At 31.7% G+C, this 15831-nt stretch overlaps 1 protein-coding gene across 5 annotated transcripts; it reads left to right on the top strand.

The window, feature by feature from the left end:
• Positions 1-3910: 3910 nt before the first annotated feature.
• LOC115699467 (uncharacterized) lies at positions 3911-13853 on the top strand. Of its 5 annotated transcripts, none has more exons than XR_004008370.2 (16): positions 4004-4468; positions 4965-6148; positions 6247-6428; positions 6921-7117; positions 7242-7310; positions 7512-7581; positions 8683-8839; positions 8990-9281; positions 9362-9476; positions 9573-9736; positions 9991-10065; positions 10182-10589; positions 11013-11066; positions 11703-11752; positions 11870-11898; positions 13729-13853. XR_004008370.2 is itself a non-coding variant. In XM_030626893.2 (12 exons), the coding sequence occupies exons 1-12, from the start codon at positions 4106-4108 to the stop codon at positions 10368-10370; spliced, it is 3057 nt and encodes a 1018-aa protein (XP_030482753.2). In that variant the 5' UTR covers positions 4004-4105; the 3' UTR covers positions 10371-10770. The 5 variants fall into 5 exon arrangements, 1 of the variants encoding a protein (XP_030482753.2); XR_004008369.2 differs by lacking the exon at positions 13729-13853 and adding an exon at positions 12211-13727; XR_004008368.2 differs by having other exon boundaries at positions 3911-4468; positions 11870-13853.
• The last annotated feature ends 1978 nt before the right edge of the window (positions 13854-15831 follow it).

Below are 15831 nucleotides of genomic sequence, written 5' to 3' on the forward strand. Positions count from 1 at the left end.
TTCTACCACTTTAATCTTGGGTTTTTGTTGCTGCATTTGAAGTTGAAGAAACATGCTTTTATGTGCTACTATTCTTGAAATGCATGTATGTGAATTGAATTGAATTTGTGATGTTTTAGCTGAACTTTCTTGCTAATTAGGAACCCTAGTTAATACTATGATTGTTGGAAAGCTTAGATTGAGATTTGGATGTGTGAATTTGAGTTTATGCTTGATATTTCCTTGCTGAAAAGTTGTATGAAACTTTGGAGGTGATGCTTAATTATGTGGAGTTGTGTTTTGGTGATTTTAAGCTCTAGACTTTTGATGTTGTTAACTCTTCTTGAGTTGTTGTGATATTGCATACTGGAATGTTGTTTAAGCTAGAGTTTTGTGTTGGATATATTTTACCAGGATTTAGATTTACAAACAAGTATGTTTCATTAACATCCTAATATGAATTCTAAAACAATGAAATAAACACATATAAAGTTTAGGAAACCTTACATTGGGTGCAGCGAATATAATGACTCCTTCCGTTCAGATCTCTAGCCCTTGATTCCTTTCTGTAGCAGAGCATCACCAAGATCTGAACCTGGATCTCTTTCTCTCCTTCCTTTGATGGTGATTCTCCTTCTTGTTGGTTGATTTTCCACAGTCTTACACACTATGATTGAGATACCACTTGATGTGTGTGGGCACTCACTCATTCACTCAAGGATTTCGAAATTTAGAGAAGAAAAGAGAAGGGAAGTGGTTCGGCCTATAGAGAAAAGAATAGGAGGCTCAAATTTCATTTGACAAAGTTAAGTTTGAATGAGAGCCATCACTATCTATTTATAGGTAACCACCTAGGTTTAAGTTAGAATTATTTGGCATTAAAATAATGAAAAAGTAAATGATAAAAGCCTACAATAGTGGCCGGCCTGGGTTTTGGATAATGGGTCTCACTTATGCAATTTTGCTGTTTTATCATTTCTGCATCTCATTTTCTCAAAAACGCCTATTTTCCAATTCAACCATTTAAATGTCAATTCTAATTATTTAATAACTAAAATTAATTATTAAATAATATTATCATTTAATATATTTATTAATTAGACATATAAAGTCTCTTAATTAATCAATAAACCTAGAATCTATTTTCTTTACAATTTCGCCCTTGCTTAGTGAAAATTCATAAACTAGACATAGTCTAACTTTAGAATTATAATTGATTAATCAAAATCAATTAACTGAGTCTTACAAGCAGTATGGTCTCAACTAGTATGGGGATCATGGGTCTATATATCCGAGCTTCCAATAAGCAGATCAAGAATTTATATCTTAAATTCACTAACTTATTAATTCTTCGTTGAATCCACGAATAGAACTTAGAATTGCACTCTCAGTATATAGAACGCTCTATATGTTCCACGATATAGATACGTCATTAGTTATCCATTGTTATAATCCTAATTTGATCAATGACCCTCTAATAGATGATCTACATTGAATAGGCACTAAGTTACCATTACACCTTCAATGTATTTTATCCTTAAAACACTTAGCTCCGTATAAATGATATTTCAGCGAAGTGAAATGAGATCTCCACCATTTATCTCTGTTTAGCCAAGCTCGAAGATATCATCGTTTCACTTCTAAATTCCTATAGAAGTTATAGATTCCATATTTATGTTAGCGCTCCCACTCAATTATACTATCATGTTCCCAAAATGTACGTATCACCCTGACCCAAAAGTAGGCTTAACTAACAAATCAAAGAACATGTATAATACTCTTGAGATCGAACCTAAACATATCAGGATTAAGATCATTTGATCTAGGATCAACGACTGATATTGAATTGAATAGATATTACGGTAAATTTTAATATATCTAATCAAAGTTCAATATCGGTCCCTTCTGATGTATACTACACACATCCGATGCTGGTAAACTTTGCCAATGTCCTAGAAAGGACATAACACTTATCCAAGGTGTAAGAATACATATCGCTAATTATCATGTCAGTCTAAATCCAGTGAACTGACAAATCAGGGAATAAACTTTCGAACATATAATTAAGATTATATAACATTGTGTTGACAACACTATAATCACTAACAAATTGATATGTTCTGGACTTAAATAGAATTCATACATTATATAAATAATCATGAAATAAATCATGTGAACCATGCAACAATAAATATTATTTCTGATCTTTATTAATAAGTAAATCTGATTATATTGAAATAAGTTTTATTTAGGGCATAAAACCCAACATTTTGTGCTTTTAGTTCCTTGTTGTGATGGTTATAAATTGTGGAATTGAATTTGGAGTTTAAGCATGCTTTTGATTGAGTTGATGTAACTTTTGGGCTTGAGTTCGTGTGGCTAGAATAGGATTTCTGGGTTTGGAACCCAGGCATCGCGACCCCACTCACTGGGCCCCGCGGCCTGCCCTTGTGAAATCCTGAGTTTTCAACCCAGGTGCTGCGGACTGCAATTTGGGTGTTCCGCATATCATTGGAAAGCTCGTTCCGAGCTCTATATGTTTATTTGTATTTGAATGCTAATTTTATAAATATGTGGAAATAGACTTAGGGATTAACCCTATTTTTGAATCCCAAAAATTGTGGCTAGGATTACTGGCACTTGGTTAGGAGCACCTGAGAATTTAGAATCTCTATGTATTCGGGATATCAAGTAAGACAGTAGTTAGCACGTAGAGTTAAGCGTGGTGGCGCTCATGTTGAATATTATAATTGTGATTAATTAAGAACCATGATTAGGGTTATTAACTTAAAGTGAGCGACTATATAGCCTAGGATTATTACCCAAGTGATTATTGATCTTTAAATGCTATGCCATGCTTTATATATTGATTTAAAGAATTATGCGTTCAAGGCATAATTTGGTTGGACTTGGTAACTAGAACCGAGATGAACTATTCTAAGGCCTTATTGTAAATAGACGTGTAAACGTAACACGTGGGTCTATGCCACATAGACGTAAATTGACGTGTGAGCGTAACACGCAGGTCTATGTCAAATAGACAATAAGTGTAATGACATCATTATATATGTGAAATGGATATTGTGATTATTGATATTTATACAGTCTTGCTAGGCTTGGCTTACGGGTGCTCTACTGTGCAGGAAAGGGTAAATCAGTCTGTGATCAGCCATGAGTGCGAGAGCTTGGCGGTGCTTGCACATGTTCGGGCCACACTAAACCAAGCGGGTTGAGGTCTATCAGTGAATGTATTTTGTAATCTCGAATTTCGCCGCTTATGTCGACACGTAAATTAACTTGTAATATTTTGTGAAGGTTTTTACGAGATCCCATGTCATGTAACTTTTTGGTTGGTTTATAAAGTTAAAAATTGTTACAAGTTATATTTTCATTCCATTACAGTTAACGTTTAAATTTTCCGATCTTACCCTTATAGTAATCCCAATTTAGCGGGATTAGGATTTTATTATCAGTTGTCGTAGCGTGCTTAATTGTTAGGGTGTTACATCAAGAGTCATTTTTTTTTTGACTTTAAAGTGTTGTCATCTATAATTTTGGAAATATTTGAGCATATTTGGTTATGTTTTCAGTTTTTAGAATTGTGTTTTCAAAAGTGAGAATAGTTTATAGTTTTTTATCATTTTAAAAATTTAATAGTATTTGGTACAAATTTTTTAAAATTATTTTTAGATTTTTTCTTACTAAAAAAATTAATATTTTTATACCATGATATGAACCCATCGAGTTCGGGTTCTGGTTTGGTTTCGGGTTTAGGATCTGAATATATAAGAAAAATATAAAATATAATATGTTAAAAAAAACAATTATTTTTAAAAATTGAAAACAATATTTCGAAATGAAAACAATATAAATATGGTATTCTTGAAAAAAAAAATAAAGAAATAAATAAGATATATTTCAAATTATATTTGTAAAATTATGAGATGAAAATGAAAAAAATAAAAAAAAAAGAGGAATAATCTTGGCTGACACGTGTTCATTGGGTAGACTTCGTCTTTACTTAATTCACTTTCTCACTTATGATTTCTCTCGTTAACGAAACTCATCCCCGATACTACAAGGAAGAAGAGAACCCTAACCCTAGATTTCGTCTATCAAGAAGATCATGGCCAGCGAAGCCCAGGGCTCGCACAAGCACCGTCGGTCGTCCTCTTCCTCCGACGAGGAGAAGTCTTTGAAGCGTCACAAGCATCGCCACCATCACCGCAGCCACCACCGCCATCGCCACAGCAGCCGAAAGCGCGGAGAGGAGACAAAATCTGCCGTCGATGATGATAGAATTCCTCTTACTCCTCCCGTTGTGATTGAGAATTCCCGGTCCGATGACGATGTGGAAGAAGGGGAAATTCTTGATGAGGAGGGAGGTCGCACTGGCGCTGTTGATGGAGTTGCGGAGAAGACAGCGGAGTCTGATGTTGAGTCTGGTGAAATTGAAGCCGTCGGATATCAATCGGATAAACGAAATCTGGTCTGTTCTGAACCATCCTATGTGCTTAATTTCTTAAAAGCTTTATATTTTCTTTCTTTTGGCCGTTGAGAAAATTTTGCAAATTAGTATGATTACTGTGGGTGCTTTGGTTCGAATTACATTCGACGTTTTGGAAGAGTTTTTCGTGGATAGTTTTCTCAGTGGCCAAAAGGGAGTTTATCTGATTCTTTCTGTGGCTTTTATCGAATTTATTTATGATCAATTTTGTTTGGTGAGAGCTTGTTAGATTATCTGAGTCAGAGTCATTGTGTCAATTCATATCTAACAACCTGCTTGCACTAGACGAACTTGAGTGAATTGCAAAAGAAGTTACTTTAGGCGTTTCAAACAATGAAGACTGATGGCTTACAGTTAATTTGTAAGAGCTGGTTACATGTTTTATCTCTTGCATATTAACTAACTTGTTTATTTGTCTTGTTTTGGTCTCTGTGCTGTGAATTTGTGGACTTAATTACCCTTTTGTATTACTAAGCAGGGATATGACAATGACAATGGCTCTCCTTATTCTGAAGCAAGTATGCTAGTAAAAGAGGCTAAAGGGAGCATTGCTAGAAATTCTAGATCATCGAAGGATCAGGCTGCTGACAAGTTGGGTCCTATGTTACGGGGAAAAGTAGATGAAACTCATCGAAGTAAGGCTAGTTTGCATAGAGATTTGACTAGTGATCCTCGAGATGATCCTAGAGATGAATTAGTTGCCACACGTAAGTCGGGCAATGGTGTTAATGGAGCATTGAAGTCCCGGTCTCATAAAGAGGAAAGTAGACGAGGTAGAGAATCTGGGTCCCCTTTGAAAAGGAGTGATGAGAAAAAAGTATTCTATGATGGTGTGAATATGGATGTTGACCGAAATAGCAAGACCATGAAGAATTCACCTTCACATGATAGCTGCCGTGATGAAATATATCGTAGAGGAAGATCAAGGTCATATGACCGTGGAAGAGAGAGGTCTCGTTCTCGTAGTGTAATGGAAGAGGATGCCCTCTCTAAATGGAGACACACTGATAAAAGAGATACTGCGTACACTTATAATGGTGAGAGGACTGGTCGAGGTCAAGATGTTAAAGAACTTGAGAGAGATGATGACAGGGAACAAAGTACAGGTTATAGTAGCAGATATGTTGGAGTGGATGACAGGCGTCACAGCCGAGAGAGGAAGACTAGAGAGGGGAGTAGGGAGAGGGAGGTTGAAAGAGATCGAAAAAGGGAGAAAGAAAGGGCAAGGAGCAGAGACAGAGAGATAGACAGGGATCGAAGAAGAGAGAAAGAACGAGAAAGAAATAGAGATGGGGACTTGGAAAGGGATAGGAGAAGGGATAGGGGAAGAGATAGAAGTAGAGACAGAGACATGGAGAGGGAAAAGCGAAGAGAAAGAGATAGGAGCGGAATTGTTGATAGAGGTAGAGATAGTGAGAGGGAAAGAGACAGGTACACTGATAGGATTATGGAGCGGAATCAGGAGAAGCGCGATGATGGGAATAGAGATAAGGGCAGGGACAAATATGAAAGTTTTGAAGAAAATTATGGTGAACGGGATAGATACAGACATTCCAGGAGCTCTAGACATGATGAAAAGGATTATATAAAAGACAAAGTTGAGAAAGTTGATTCAGAAATGGCCAACAGTTTAAAAAATGGAGGTAACAACTCATTTAAGAGGTATGTGTTAGTGTTATAAAGTATGTTTGGGCATGCAAAATAACACTTTTTTTTTTATTATTTTTAAAATGCCTTGGATGTTTATCTTATGGCTGCAGAGATGAAGATGGACAAGACGACTATGAAGATGAGACCACACTGCAACTTGCTGAAGAAGAGGAAGATCTCAACAGAATTAAGGAGGAGAGTCGGAGACGAAGGCAAGCAATCTTAGAAAAGTACAAGATTCAGCCATTACAGCAGCAAACTGAGTTGAAGGCTGAAACAGATGTGGAGAAAGGTACTTACCTTTACCGGTTTATGCTTTAAGGTCATAAAGACATATAGGATCTCTGAGTGTGACTTATGCATGATTTTTCTACTAATTAAGCCAGTACAAATTGCAACATGATTATCCTGTGGATAAGTCATCTCTTCCTCTTAGAACCTTTAGATATTGCATTCTTTTCATCGTCTTAACATTTTTCATTTTTGGGCCTAAGTATGATTTTTGAGTACGACCTGTGTAGGGCTTTTGTTTTGGTATTTTGTATGGAAGCCCTTCTGTTTATGATTATTACTTTTTTAAAGGAAAAGAAAATTGTTTTGTTTTTAAAACAGTAGCACTGATATATATGAGCTAGAGCTGCCTACAGTTGCATCCATTTATCTTCTCCTTATAACATATCTGCTCACTGCTGACTTTTTATTTTCTTAATACTTATTGGCATTTAATTGTGGATGACTGTTATCTCATTGCACGTTTCAATCCCACTATCTGTACGTTCACCAGATAAAGAGGCTGCAGATCATCCAGGTCCATCAACAGCCCTTTCCAACATTCGTCAAGAAAGTGTGGATGGTAGAGCTAATGGCACTGATATCTTTGGTGCTGAACTGTCATTTACTCTGGGGAAATCACCTCCCAATGGAGTTGTTACATCTGGTGGCAACTTTGTTGATGGGGAACTTGGAGAGGGTTCTCCAAAGGTTGTCTTTTCTCCCCTTATCAATACCTGTAACAGTAGTGATAAGTATAGCTTGCTGTTAATTTGTGCTTTCAAATCAATTGTTTTTTTTAATATGCATATTCCAATTATTTGACTCTGTGCAGAGTGAGAGATCAGATGGAATGTTTTGTGACGATATTTTCGGCGAGACGCCAACTGGAGTTCGAAAAACTGTAAGCATGTTATATAATTTTTTATTTTTCGTGGATGTTTTAAATGTAGTGTTTTTAACTATGGCTGGCTTTAAATAGTTTGTTTTTTTAAATAATTAATTTCCAATTATGTATGGCTTATTCAGGTTCTGTATGAGAGAACTAAGCAGATAATTAGTAAGTTTTGACTATCTTACATAGTTTGTTCACCATCTTTTTTAGGGCAAAGGTGGTGTGCGGGTTGAAAGGAGTGGTCTTCATGATAATTGGGATGATGCTGAGGGATACTACAGTAAGTATTTAATCTATCCAGTCCAATTAAATCTTGCTCTTTTTTAAAAATAGCGTTTTTTCCCTCTATATATTTCGTTAGACTTGTTTGTTCATTGTGAAGCCTTTATACGGCTGCCTTAGTTATCATTTCATTGTTTGGAATGTCACCTTGTGTCTTGTTTAAGTGTTGAATTATATCAACACATTAAGAATGTATACGTTGGACTTGATGTTGGCTAACACTATTTTTGAATGACCAAAATATTCATCTGGGAATCTTTTAAGGGGGTATTTGGCATAAGGTTTTCAAATAGTCTGATTAGATGGAATGTTATGAAGTAGAATATGATTGTTAGAAAACTTGTTAATTGTGTTTAGTTGTGCAAGAGAAATTTTTAATCAAATACTGTTAATTGAATTACATTTTTTTTTTGCTGAAGTTAATTGAATTACATTGCTTGGTTAAAAATCAAACAAAAGAATCTTATTTGTTATTGTAAAAAAATTAAAAAAATATAATAATTATTTATTATATATTAAATATTTTTTTGTTAATTATACATGAAAAGTAAAATTATTATTTGTTAAAAAAATAAAAAATAAATTGGTAATTATAAACCTCATCATATTTGAGATTAATTAATTTGAGCTGTCAATTACATATACTTTATCATATTTTGTTAAATTATTTTTTATATAAATTTTTTTTATTATTTGAATGATCATGAATAAATGTTATAGTTCAATAAAATCTAACGGAAGGCCAAAATGAGAACGAAAACATAATTTGAAACATCATAACAATGGCCATAATATTCAATTAATGAAAATCTAATTAAATATTCTCTTGCACAGCCAAATACAGTTTACAAGTAACCCTATAATCACATTCTTCTTCATAGTATTTCCTATAAATAGATTATTTTGAACTCCTCATATCCAACGCTCCCTAAGTATTTCAGATAAATGTTATTTTGATAATATTGAAAATAGTGATCAATTGCAAACTATTTTGGATTATTAAAATAAGTATTAAGATAATACAAGGGACTAAATATAAGCATACATTTTCTTTCTGCATGCTGTTGTATTCCTTCAGTAATTTGATCATCATTTTCAGGCTACAGATTTGGAGAATTACTTGATGGTAGATATGAGATTACTGCAGCCCATGGCAAAGGTGTCTTTTCAACTGTAGTTAGAGCAAAAAATGCTAAGGCTAGTAATGGTGAACCAGAAGAAGTGGCAATAAAAATAATACGCAGTAATGATACTATGTAAGTGATTATGGTGCACCTTATCCTGATTTAGTTTTCATTGGATTCATTTCTGATGCCATCTCACCAAGATTGATTGCTGCTGTCACAATTAGAGAAGAGTTTTATTATAGTTCCTTAAAAACTTTGCTGTTCTCTTCTTATACACAGGTACAAGGCTGGTCTGACAGAGCTGGTCATATTAAAGAAATTAGTTGGTCAAGATCCAGATAATAAGCGTCATTGTGTTCGTTTTTTATCAAATTTCAAATACCGAAATCATCTTTGTCTAGTTTTTGAATCTCTTCATATGAATCTGCGTGAGGTTTTAAAGAAGTTTGGACGCAATATTGGTCTCAAGCTGACTGCTGTTAGAGCCTATGCCAAGCAGCTTTTTATTGCTTTGAAGCATCTAAAAAATTGTGGTGTTCTTCATTGTGATATCAAACCTGACAATATGCTGGTAAGCTTTGTTTCTTTTATTTATTATTATTTTAATTGATACGTATTGTTTCTTTTGCCTTACTTTTTTCTTTTCTTCAGGTAAATGAAGCAAAAAATGTGCTGAAACTTTGTGATTTTGGTAATGCTATGTTTGCTGGCAAAAATGAAATCACACCTTACCTTGTTAGCCGTTTTTATCGTGCTCCTGAAATTAGTGAGTTAACTTTTGAACAGGAATTTTTGATTATTTGAGAGAATATTTTTTGGTAAAGCTGTAAAGCTGATTTGTTTCTTGATGTCTCTTTTTCAGTTCTTGGGCTGCCTTATGATCATCCACTGGATATCTGGTCTGTAGGATGCTGTTTATATGAGCTTTATACAGGAAAGGTTCTTTTTCCAGGTGCTACAAATAATGACATGCTACGACTTCACATGGAATTGAAAGGCCCTTTTCCGAAAAAGATGCTACGGAAGGTATTATTATGTTTAAATATTTGAGATGAATTGAATACTCTGTTTGAATAGTACCTTATTTCCCTGCTTGCTGCCCCACCTTTAAATTTTACATTTGTCTTTCAAAAAATCAAATTATTAAATGCTGTATGACTATTTGCTGAGTTGACACCATAATGATTTTTTTGTCAAGTTAGAGAGGAGTTGAGATGGACTATAATATGCCAAGATAGTCTTGAGTTTCTTACATCTCTTTACTATTTTTTTTTTTCCAGGGAGGTTTTACTGATCAACATTTTGATCAAGATCTGAACTTTCATGCTACAGAAGAGGATCCCGTTACCAAAAAGGTATATTTTGCTCTTTGATATATGTTGTATTTTTTGGAGTGGTACATTACTTGTAAAAAGTGTACTTTATAAAACATTTTTCTCTTCCATGTTTAAGTTGGGTTTTCCCTTTGCAGACTATCAAGCGATTGATTCTCAACATAAAGCCAAAAGATATTGGGTCAATCATTTTGGGTTCTCCTGGTGAGGATCCAAAGATGTTGGCCGACTTTAAAGATCTTCTTGATAAAATGTTTGTTTTGGATCCAGATAAGAGGTTGACTGTGTCACAGGCACTGAGCCATCCATTCATCACTGGCAAGTGAAACCTGTTGCTGATTTTCTCACTCAAGATTCCTGTTCAGCTAGATATTTGTTGATTATGTCCTAATTTATGTTCATATCTAATCATTGGACATTATGTCTTCTCTATGATGGCATGAGAGCTTGACACAGCTTGGGATTACTGAAGTCAAAACGGTTGATGTTTGGTTGAGGAGTACTCATTTTGGCTGGTTCTTTCAGTGGAGTGTACTGTTTCTATTGTAAGACAACTAGCCGAAGGCGATTCTTTTCCCTTGTAACCCCCATTAATGATAGCTGATGTCAAAATTCATTGTCTCTACTATGAATTTATTTACTTCCATAATTTTATCTGTAGTTTGAACATTGATCTGTTCCATATATTAATTCCCTTGAGCTGGTAAATTTTTACTCCTGACAAAATTGTGGGGTTTGTTTTTGTCCTCAATTCTTTATTTTATTTTATTTGCTCATCGCCATCGTTATATGATTCTTATGTTGGATGGTCATTTCTTTTGTGTTGTATCTGGTATGTGGGCACATATCCTATAATTAGAAGGTTTGCTGTGCCATTGTCCAACTCTATATTACTGAATTTGCTCATTCTTTTATTTTGAATAATAATAATTTGGGTTCTGGGAAATCTAATTTAATCTTTCATTCAGGATGTCTTCTGCTGCTTTTGGGCAACCCTTCAGTCCTTAGATGCTTTAAAGAAGGTACCTTGGTTTGTTTATTGGGAGATTATAGTGGCACCATTGATAGTAGATATTATTATTATCTTTCCTGTTCTTTGTTTGTTCTGATCTAGCAACAGTTTCTTGGCCTATAGAAGTTGAAGCCCTAAGATATTTTCTTCCTCTTTAGAAGGTACCTTGGTTTGTTTATTGGGAGATTATAGTGGCACTATTGATATTAGATATATTATGTTTCCTGTTCTTTATTTGTTCTGATCTAGCCATACTTTCTTCGCCTATAGAAGTTGAAGCCCTAAGATATTTTCTTCCTTTTTATGTATTTTTTCTATGGCTTGTTCCACTGGTAGTTCTTTAAATGTGTGTGCTTTTTTAGTTCATTAGGTAGTTTTTGAGTAATTACTTGCATCTTTATCCTAGAATATGTTTGTTGAGTAAATATGTTGCAGATAGTGGCCATTAGATTTTTCAGTTCCGTTAATATTTTACCTTTTAGTTTCTCTCTCGATAAACTTGATTTTCCTATCTTCAAATTTTAGATGTTAGTATCAGTTGTTTTTTTGCATCTTTATTTTTTGCCCCCGCCTTTGCTCAAGTACATCTCCTAATGAAAGTGCATTACATCTGATTCTGATCCCCATATGGTGTTTCAATTTGGAGGCACGTGCATTGGAGGCGTGTGGCTGCTGCAAGGATGTTTGAGTTTAGTGGTAAGTTTGCTTTTCAACCTTGTCATTTATCTATTATATTACTTCACGTGGTTGTCGTTTTTAACGCTTCCTTGGAAAATATATGTTGACTTGATTCTTTTTTTTTGTTCTTGTTAGGATATGGCCCCATGTGCGTGCAACACTTTGTAAGTTTTTCAACCATAATTCTTCATTCATTATTTTGAATTGAAGTGTGATGTGAAGTAGCATAGAAAAGGTTCTTAAGTATATCCTACTGTGTGTAATAGATTTTATTATCGATCTAGCATGAGGAGATATAGAAAGCTAAGGTTTACAAACTGTGTATTCAATTTTTAGTAGGTGATTTGGTGAGTAGAGAAAACCAGGAGGGATAGATAGAGTGGGTCAAACTCTTGGTTTACATATTTGATCTTCATATAGACCTATCTAGCAATATGTATTTCTTTTTGCCTATTAAGCTTCTAGGTTGCTCCCAGGGTATTGGTGTAGCGGCAAGTCCTTGAGTTAGGTCTGACATAGGCAGACTCCCAAGGTTAGAACCCCGGCAACTACAAAAAATGTTCAGTTGTCTCCTAGGACCTTGGATGTGTTGGGCCTGCTGGGTATCCTTATTTTTTTTTTTTGAAAAAAAGAGAGCCTACTAGGTTTACTCCCATGGCGTCTGGGATTCGATTTATTATACGGGACCTACATAGCAATGAGCAACTTTTTATAAATTAAAAAACAAAATTAGTGTTCAACTGATCATCAAGTATTAAGAAAGGTAAGTAACTCATGTATTATTCTTTTTAAAAAAGGGGAAACTCATGTATTATTTAAGCAAGATTGACATAAACATACAAAATAAGTGAGCAGTGAGTCATTTCTGTGGTTGTCAATAGATTATGTACTTTACTGAGCAGGTTTTTTTTATTTTTCTTTTTTGCTATTTAAATGAAACCTAAGTTGCCAAGTGTTTTTTTTTCTCATCCCGTTGAAGGTATAGGTATTAGAGGGAGATATAAATTAGATGTGGTTATATGATCAAATCCGCCTTTTTAAGTGAATAGCATTGTAGTGATTTCATTTTATCAAATAATCAGAAAAGAATTTTAGCCTTGAAAATAAATAATTAAGAATCAGAAATCTGACTTGAAGCTGAGTTACATAGCTGATGTATATATTGTTAGTGGCTGCTAGGCTGGATTTATCTGCTGACTATGATCTTTACAATTTATAATAAAAGATGATCTTGGGTGGAAAAGTTCTTAGGAATTCAACATTTAAGTGCATTTCTTAAAGGTCGTGTAATGCGGAGTCTCCCTTCTTTCTTTTATGTGATGAGTTTTTGTAGATATGGATGTTCGTGTTTGAAATTATCGTTTTGCTGCTTACATTTCTCAAAATAAGTGACTAAGAAATTCATTCTTCATATGGGCTTGGGAAACTGGAATCCCTCGTTTGTTTTCTAGATGCACTTAATAGGCTGGACTTAGTTTAGTATAATTTAGTTTTTATTTCTTTTTCGAAATTTGCTCGAGTTTGCCCCTTTTCTTTAATGTGTACTTTTATAATATATGAAAGGAAATATGGTTATAAGGCCATCATTCATCACTATTTTTTTTTTTCAATTCTAACTACAAAACTAAAAATTACACTAAAATTTTGTTTAATTATTGTATTATTTTATTAATATAATAAGAATATTTTAATATTAAATATTTATCAAATCTAATAAGTTATATTACTAAGTATTAAAATATATTATTTAATTATTAAAAAAATATATACCGTAGTCTAGACACGGTAGAGTTTTATGAAAATAGGTTGGCTTTCCCAGTGTGGAGCATTTTGAGGGAAAAATAACAACATATAGGTTTTTGCCGCCCCATTGCAGATGGCCTGTAAAGAGAGATTTTATTAGATCTTGTATTTTAATACGTATATTGGTATTTTGTCTTAATTCGAAGTACTCTTATTATTTTAATCAATACCAATGATAAATCAAATTTCAGGTGGAGCGTAGTTACAATTTTGGTACAAAATATTTCGATTAGTTCTTTGAAATATATTTTTTTCCTTATACTTAACAAAATTGTAAATAAATAATATGGTACTAATTATTATTATATTTATTTATTGTAGTTATTTTTTTATCATATTTGTTTAATGTGATTTTTTCAACCAAAAAAATAAATAAGAAATGAATTTAAAAAACAAAGTGGATTATTTTGTTCATAAAATATTTAATTCAATTTGCATGATTCAATTCGTTAACTCCGCACTTGTGTGGATCGAATTGAAAATAAATATTAATTACATATAAAAGTAGTTAATTTACACTCTTGATGGGTATTACATATAAATAGATAAAATTAAAAAATTTTGAGTTTTTATTTTTAATTTTTCTATCTAATTAAAAAAATCTCTTATTTTTATATTATATAGACTGAGATTGTCCCATCGGTAAAAAAAATTTAAAAAAAAAAGTTTTGTAGCAAGAAAAATAAGAAAAGAAAAAGTTGGGTTTGAGTTAAATATTTTTATATGAACATATTTTTGATATAGTGTAAATAGAGATATTTTTTTAATTAAATAGTTAAATTAAGTATAGAAATTCAAATTTGTGATTTCATTATTCGTTATTAAATCAAAATTCGACGGTTTAATATTTTTAAAATTAATATTTATAGTTAAATTTGTTTAGTAACCATTCATGGGTAATACCCATTAAGAAGTGTTCTTTATATATATATATTTATTTAAATTTAGGAATATTTTATTTATAAACTCAAAATTTTTAAAGAATTTTGTTTTAATAATTTTTATTTTATATAAAATCAAAAACAATTTTTATTTTATATAAAATTAAAAAACAAATCGCATTTCTTATAGTTTATTTAGTCATGATAATTTAGTTATAAAATAATATCAAATTTTGTATTTTGATATTTTTATTAAATTTTTTATTAATATGGTAATTAGGCTATTAAATTTTTATAATCTTTTACTTAGATAAATAATTAATATTGTGAAAAATTCATCCTAAAATAGAAATATCTTTAAGTGTTATAGGAAAAAATATATAAAAAATTGAAGAATTTTTACACAATAGAAATTTTAAAAAATAAATTGATAAATCTATAAAAAAGTAACTATATGATTTCAAAAGTGTTGTCTTCTCATTTTATTGATTATTACTTTTGAAGTTTTTGTCATTATTGCATATCAATTATAGTCCTCAATTATGCTACAAATATTTGTTCCAATTAAGTTTTCTTATTAAAATATTTGAATATATGATTTCATCAAACATTTAAAGTTGTCGTCACTGCATCTGTCGCAAATATTTGTTGTAATCAAGTTTTCTTATTAAATTATTTGAATATATGATTTCATCAAACAATTTTTTAATAATAAAAATTATCATTCAATATAATACAATATAAATTATATGTATTTTTTAACTTATCCTAATTAAATTAGACAAGTTATAATTAAAAATTATAAAAAATAATAGATAATTTGTAATGTCATCGTTTTATTCTTTAATGTTATGTACATATATACATAAATAATAGTAATATTTGATACTTTAATTTTTTGTATGTAAAAATATATTTGATTAATTTGATTAATATTATAAGAAAACATCATTTTTTATTTTATTTTTAATATACTTCATTAATTTATTTTTAATAGGTTTTTTTTTTAGTAATGTTAACATTTTTAAATTATAGTTTTTGCATGATTAGTTTATTTTAAGTTATAATTTTTAGTTTTTTTTTTTTTTTTTAAAAAATTATAATTTCTATAGCATGTATATTTAGTTTATGGATATTTTTTGTAAGTTAGTTATTTTTTTATAAATATATTTTTTAATAATAAACATGTGATATTTTATGAGTTTGAATTTAAAAGGATTTTTCAAAAATTAGGGTTTTATTAAAAAAAAAAATCATTAATAGATATTTTCAATTTTTAATATTAATAATATATTTCTTAAAAAAAATTAATATATAGTTGCTATTGATATTTTGAAGGCTTATTTTTCTTGAAAAAAAATAAATAGTTAGCAAAAACTCCAACAAACATTTGTTTCACTATGTGAATGATAT

Source organism: Cannabis sativa, chromosome 8 (genome assembly GCF_029168945.1).
Source record: "Cannabis sativa cultivar Pink pepper isolate KNU-18-1 chromosome 8, ASM2916894v1, whole genome shotgun sequence".
NCBI lineage: Eukaryota > Viridiplantae > Streptophyta > Magnoliopsida > Rosales > Cannabaceae > Cannabis > Cannabis sativa.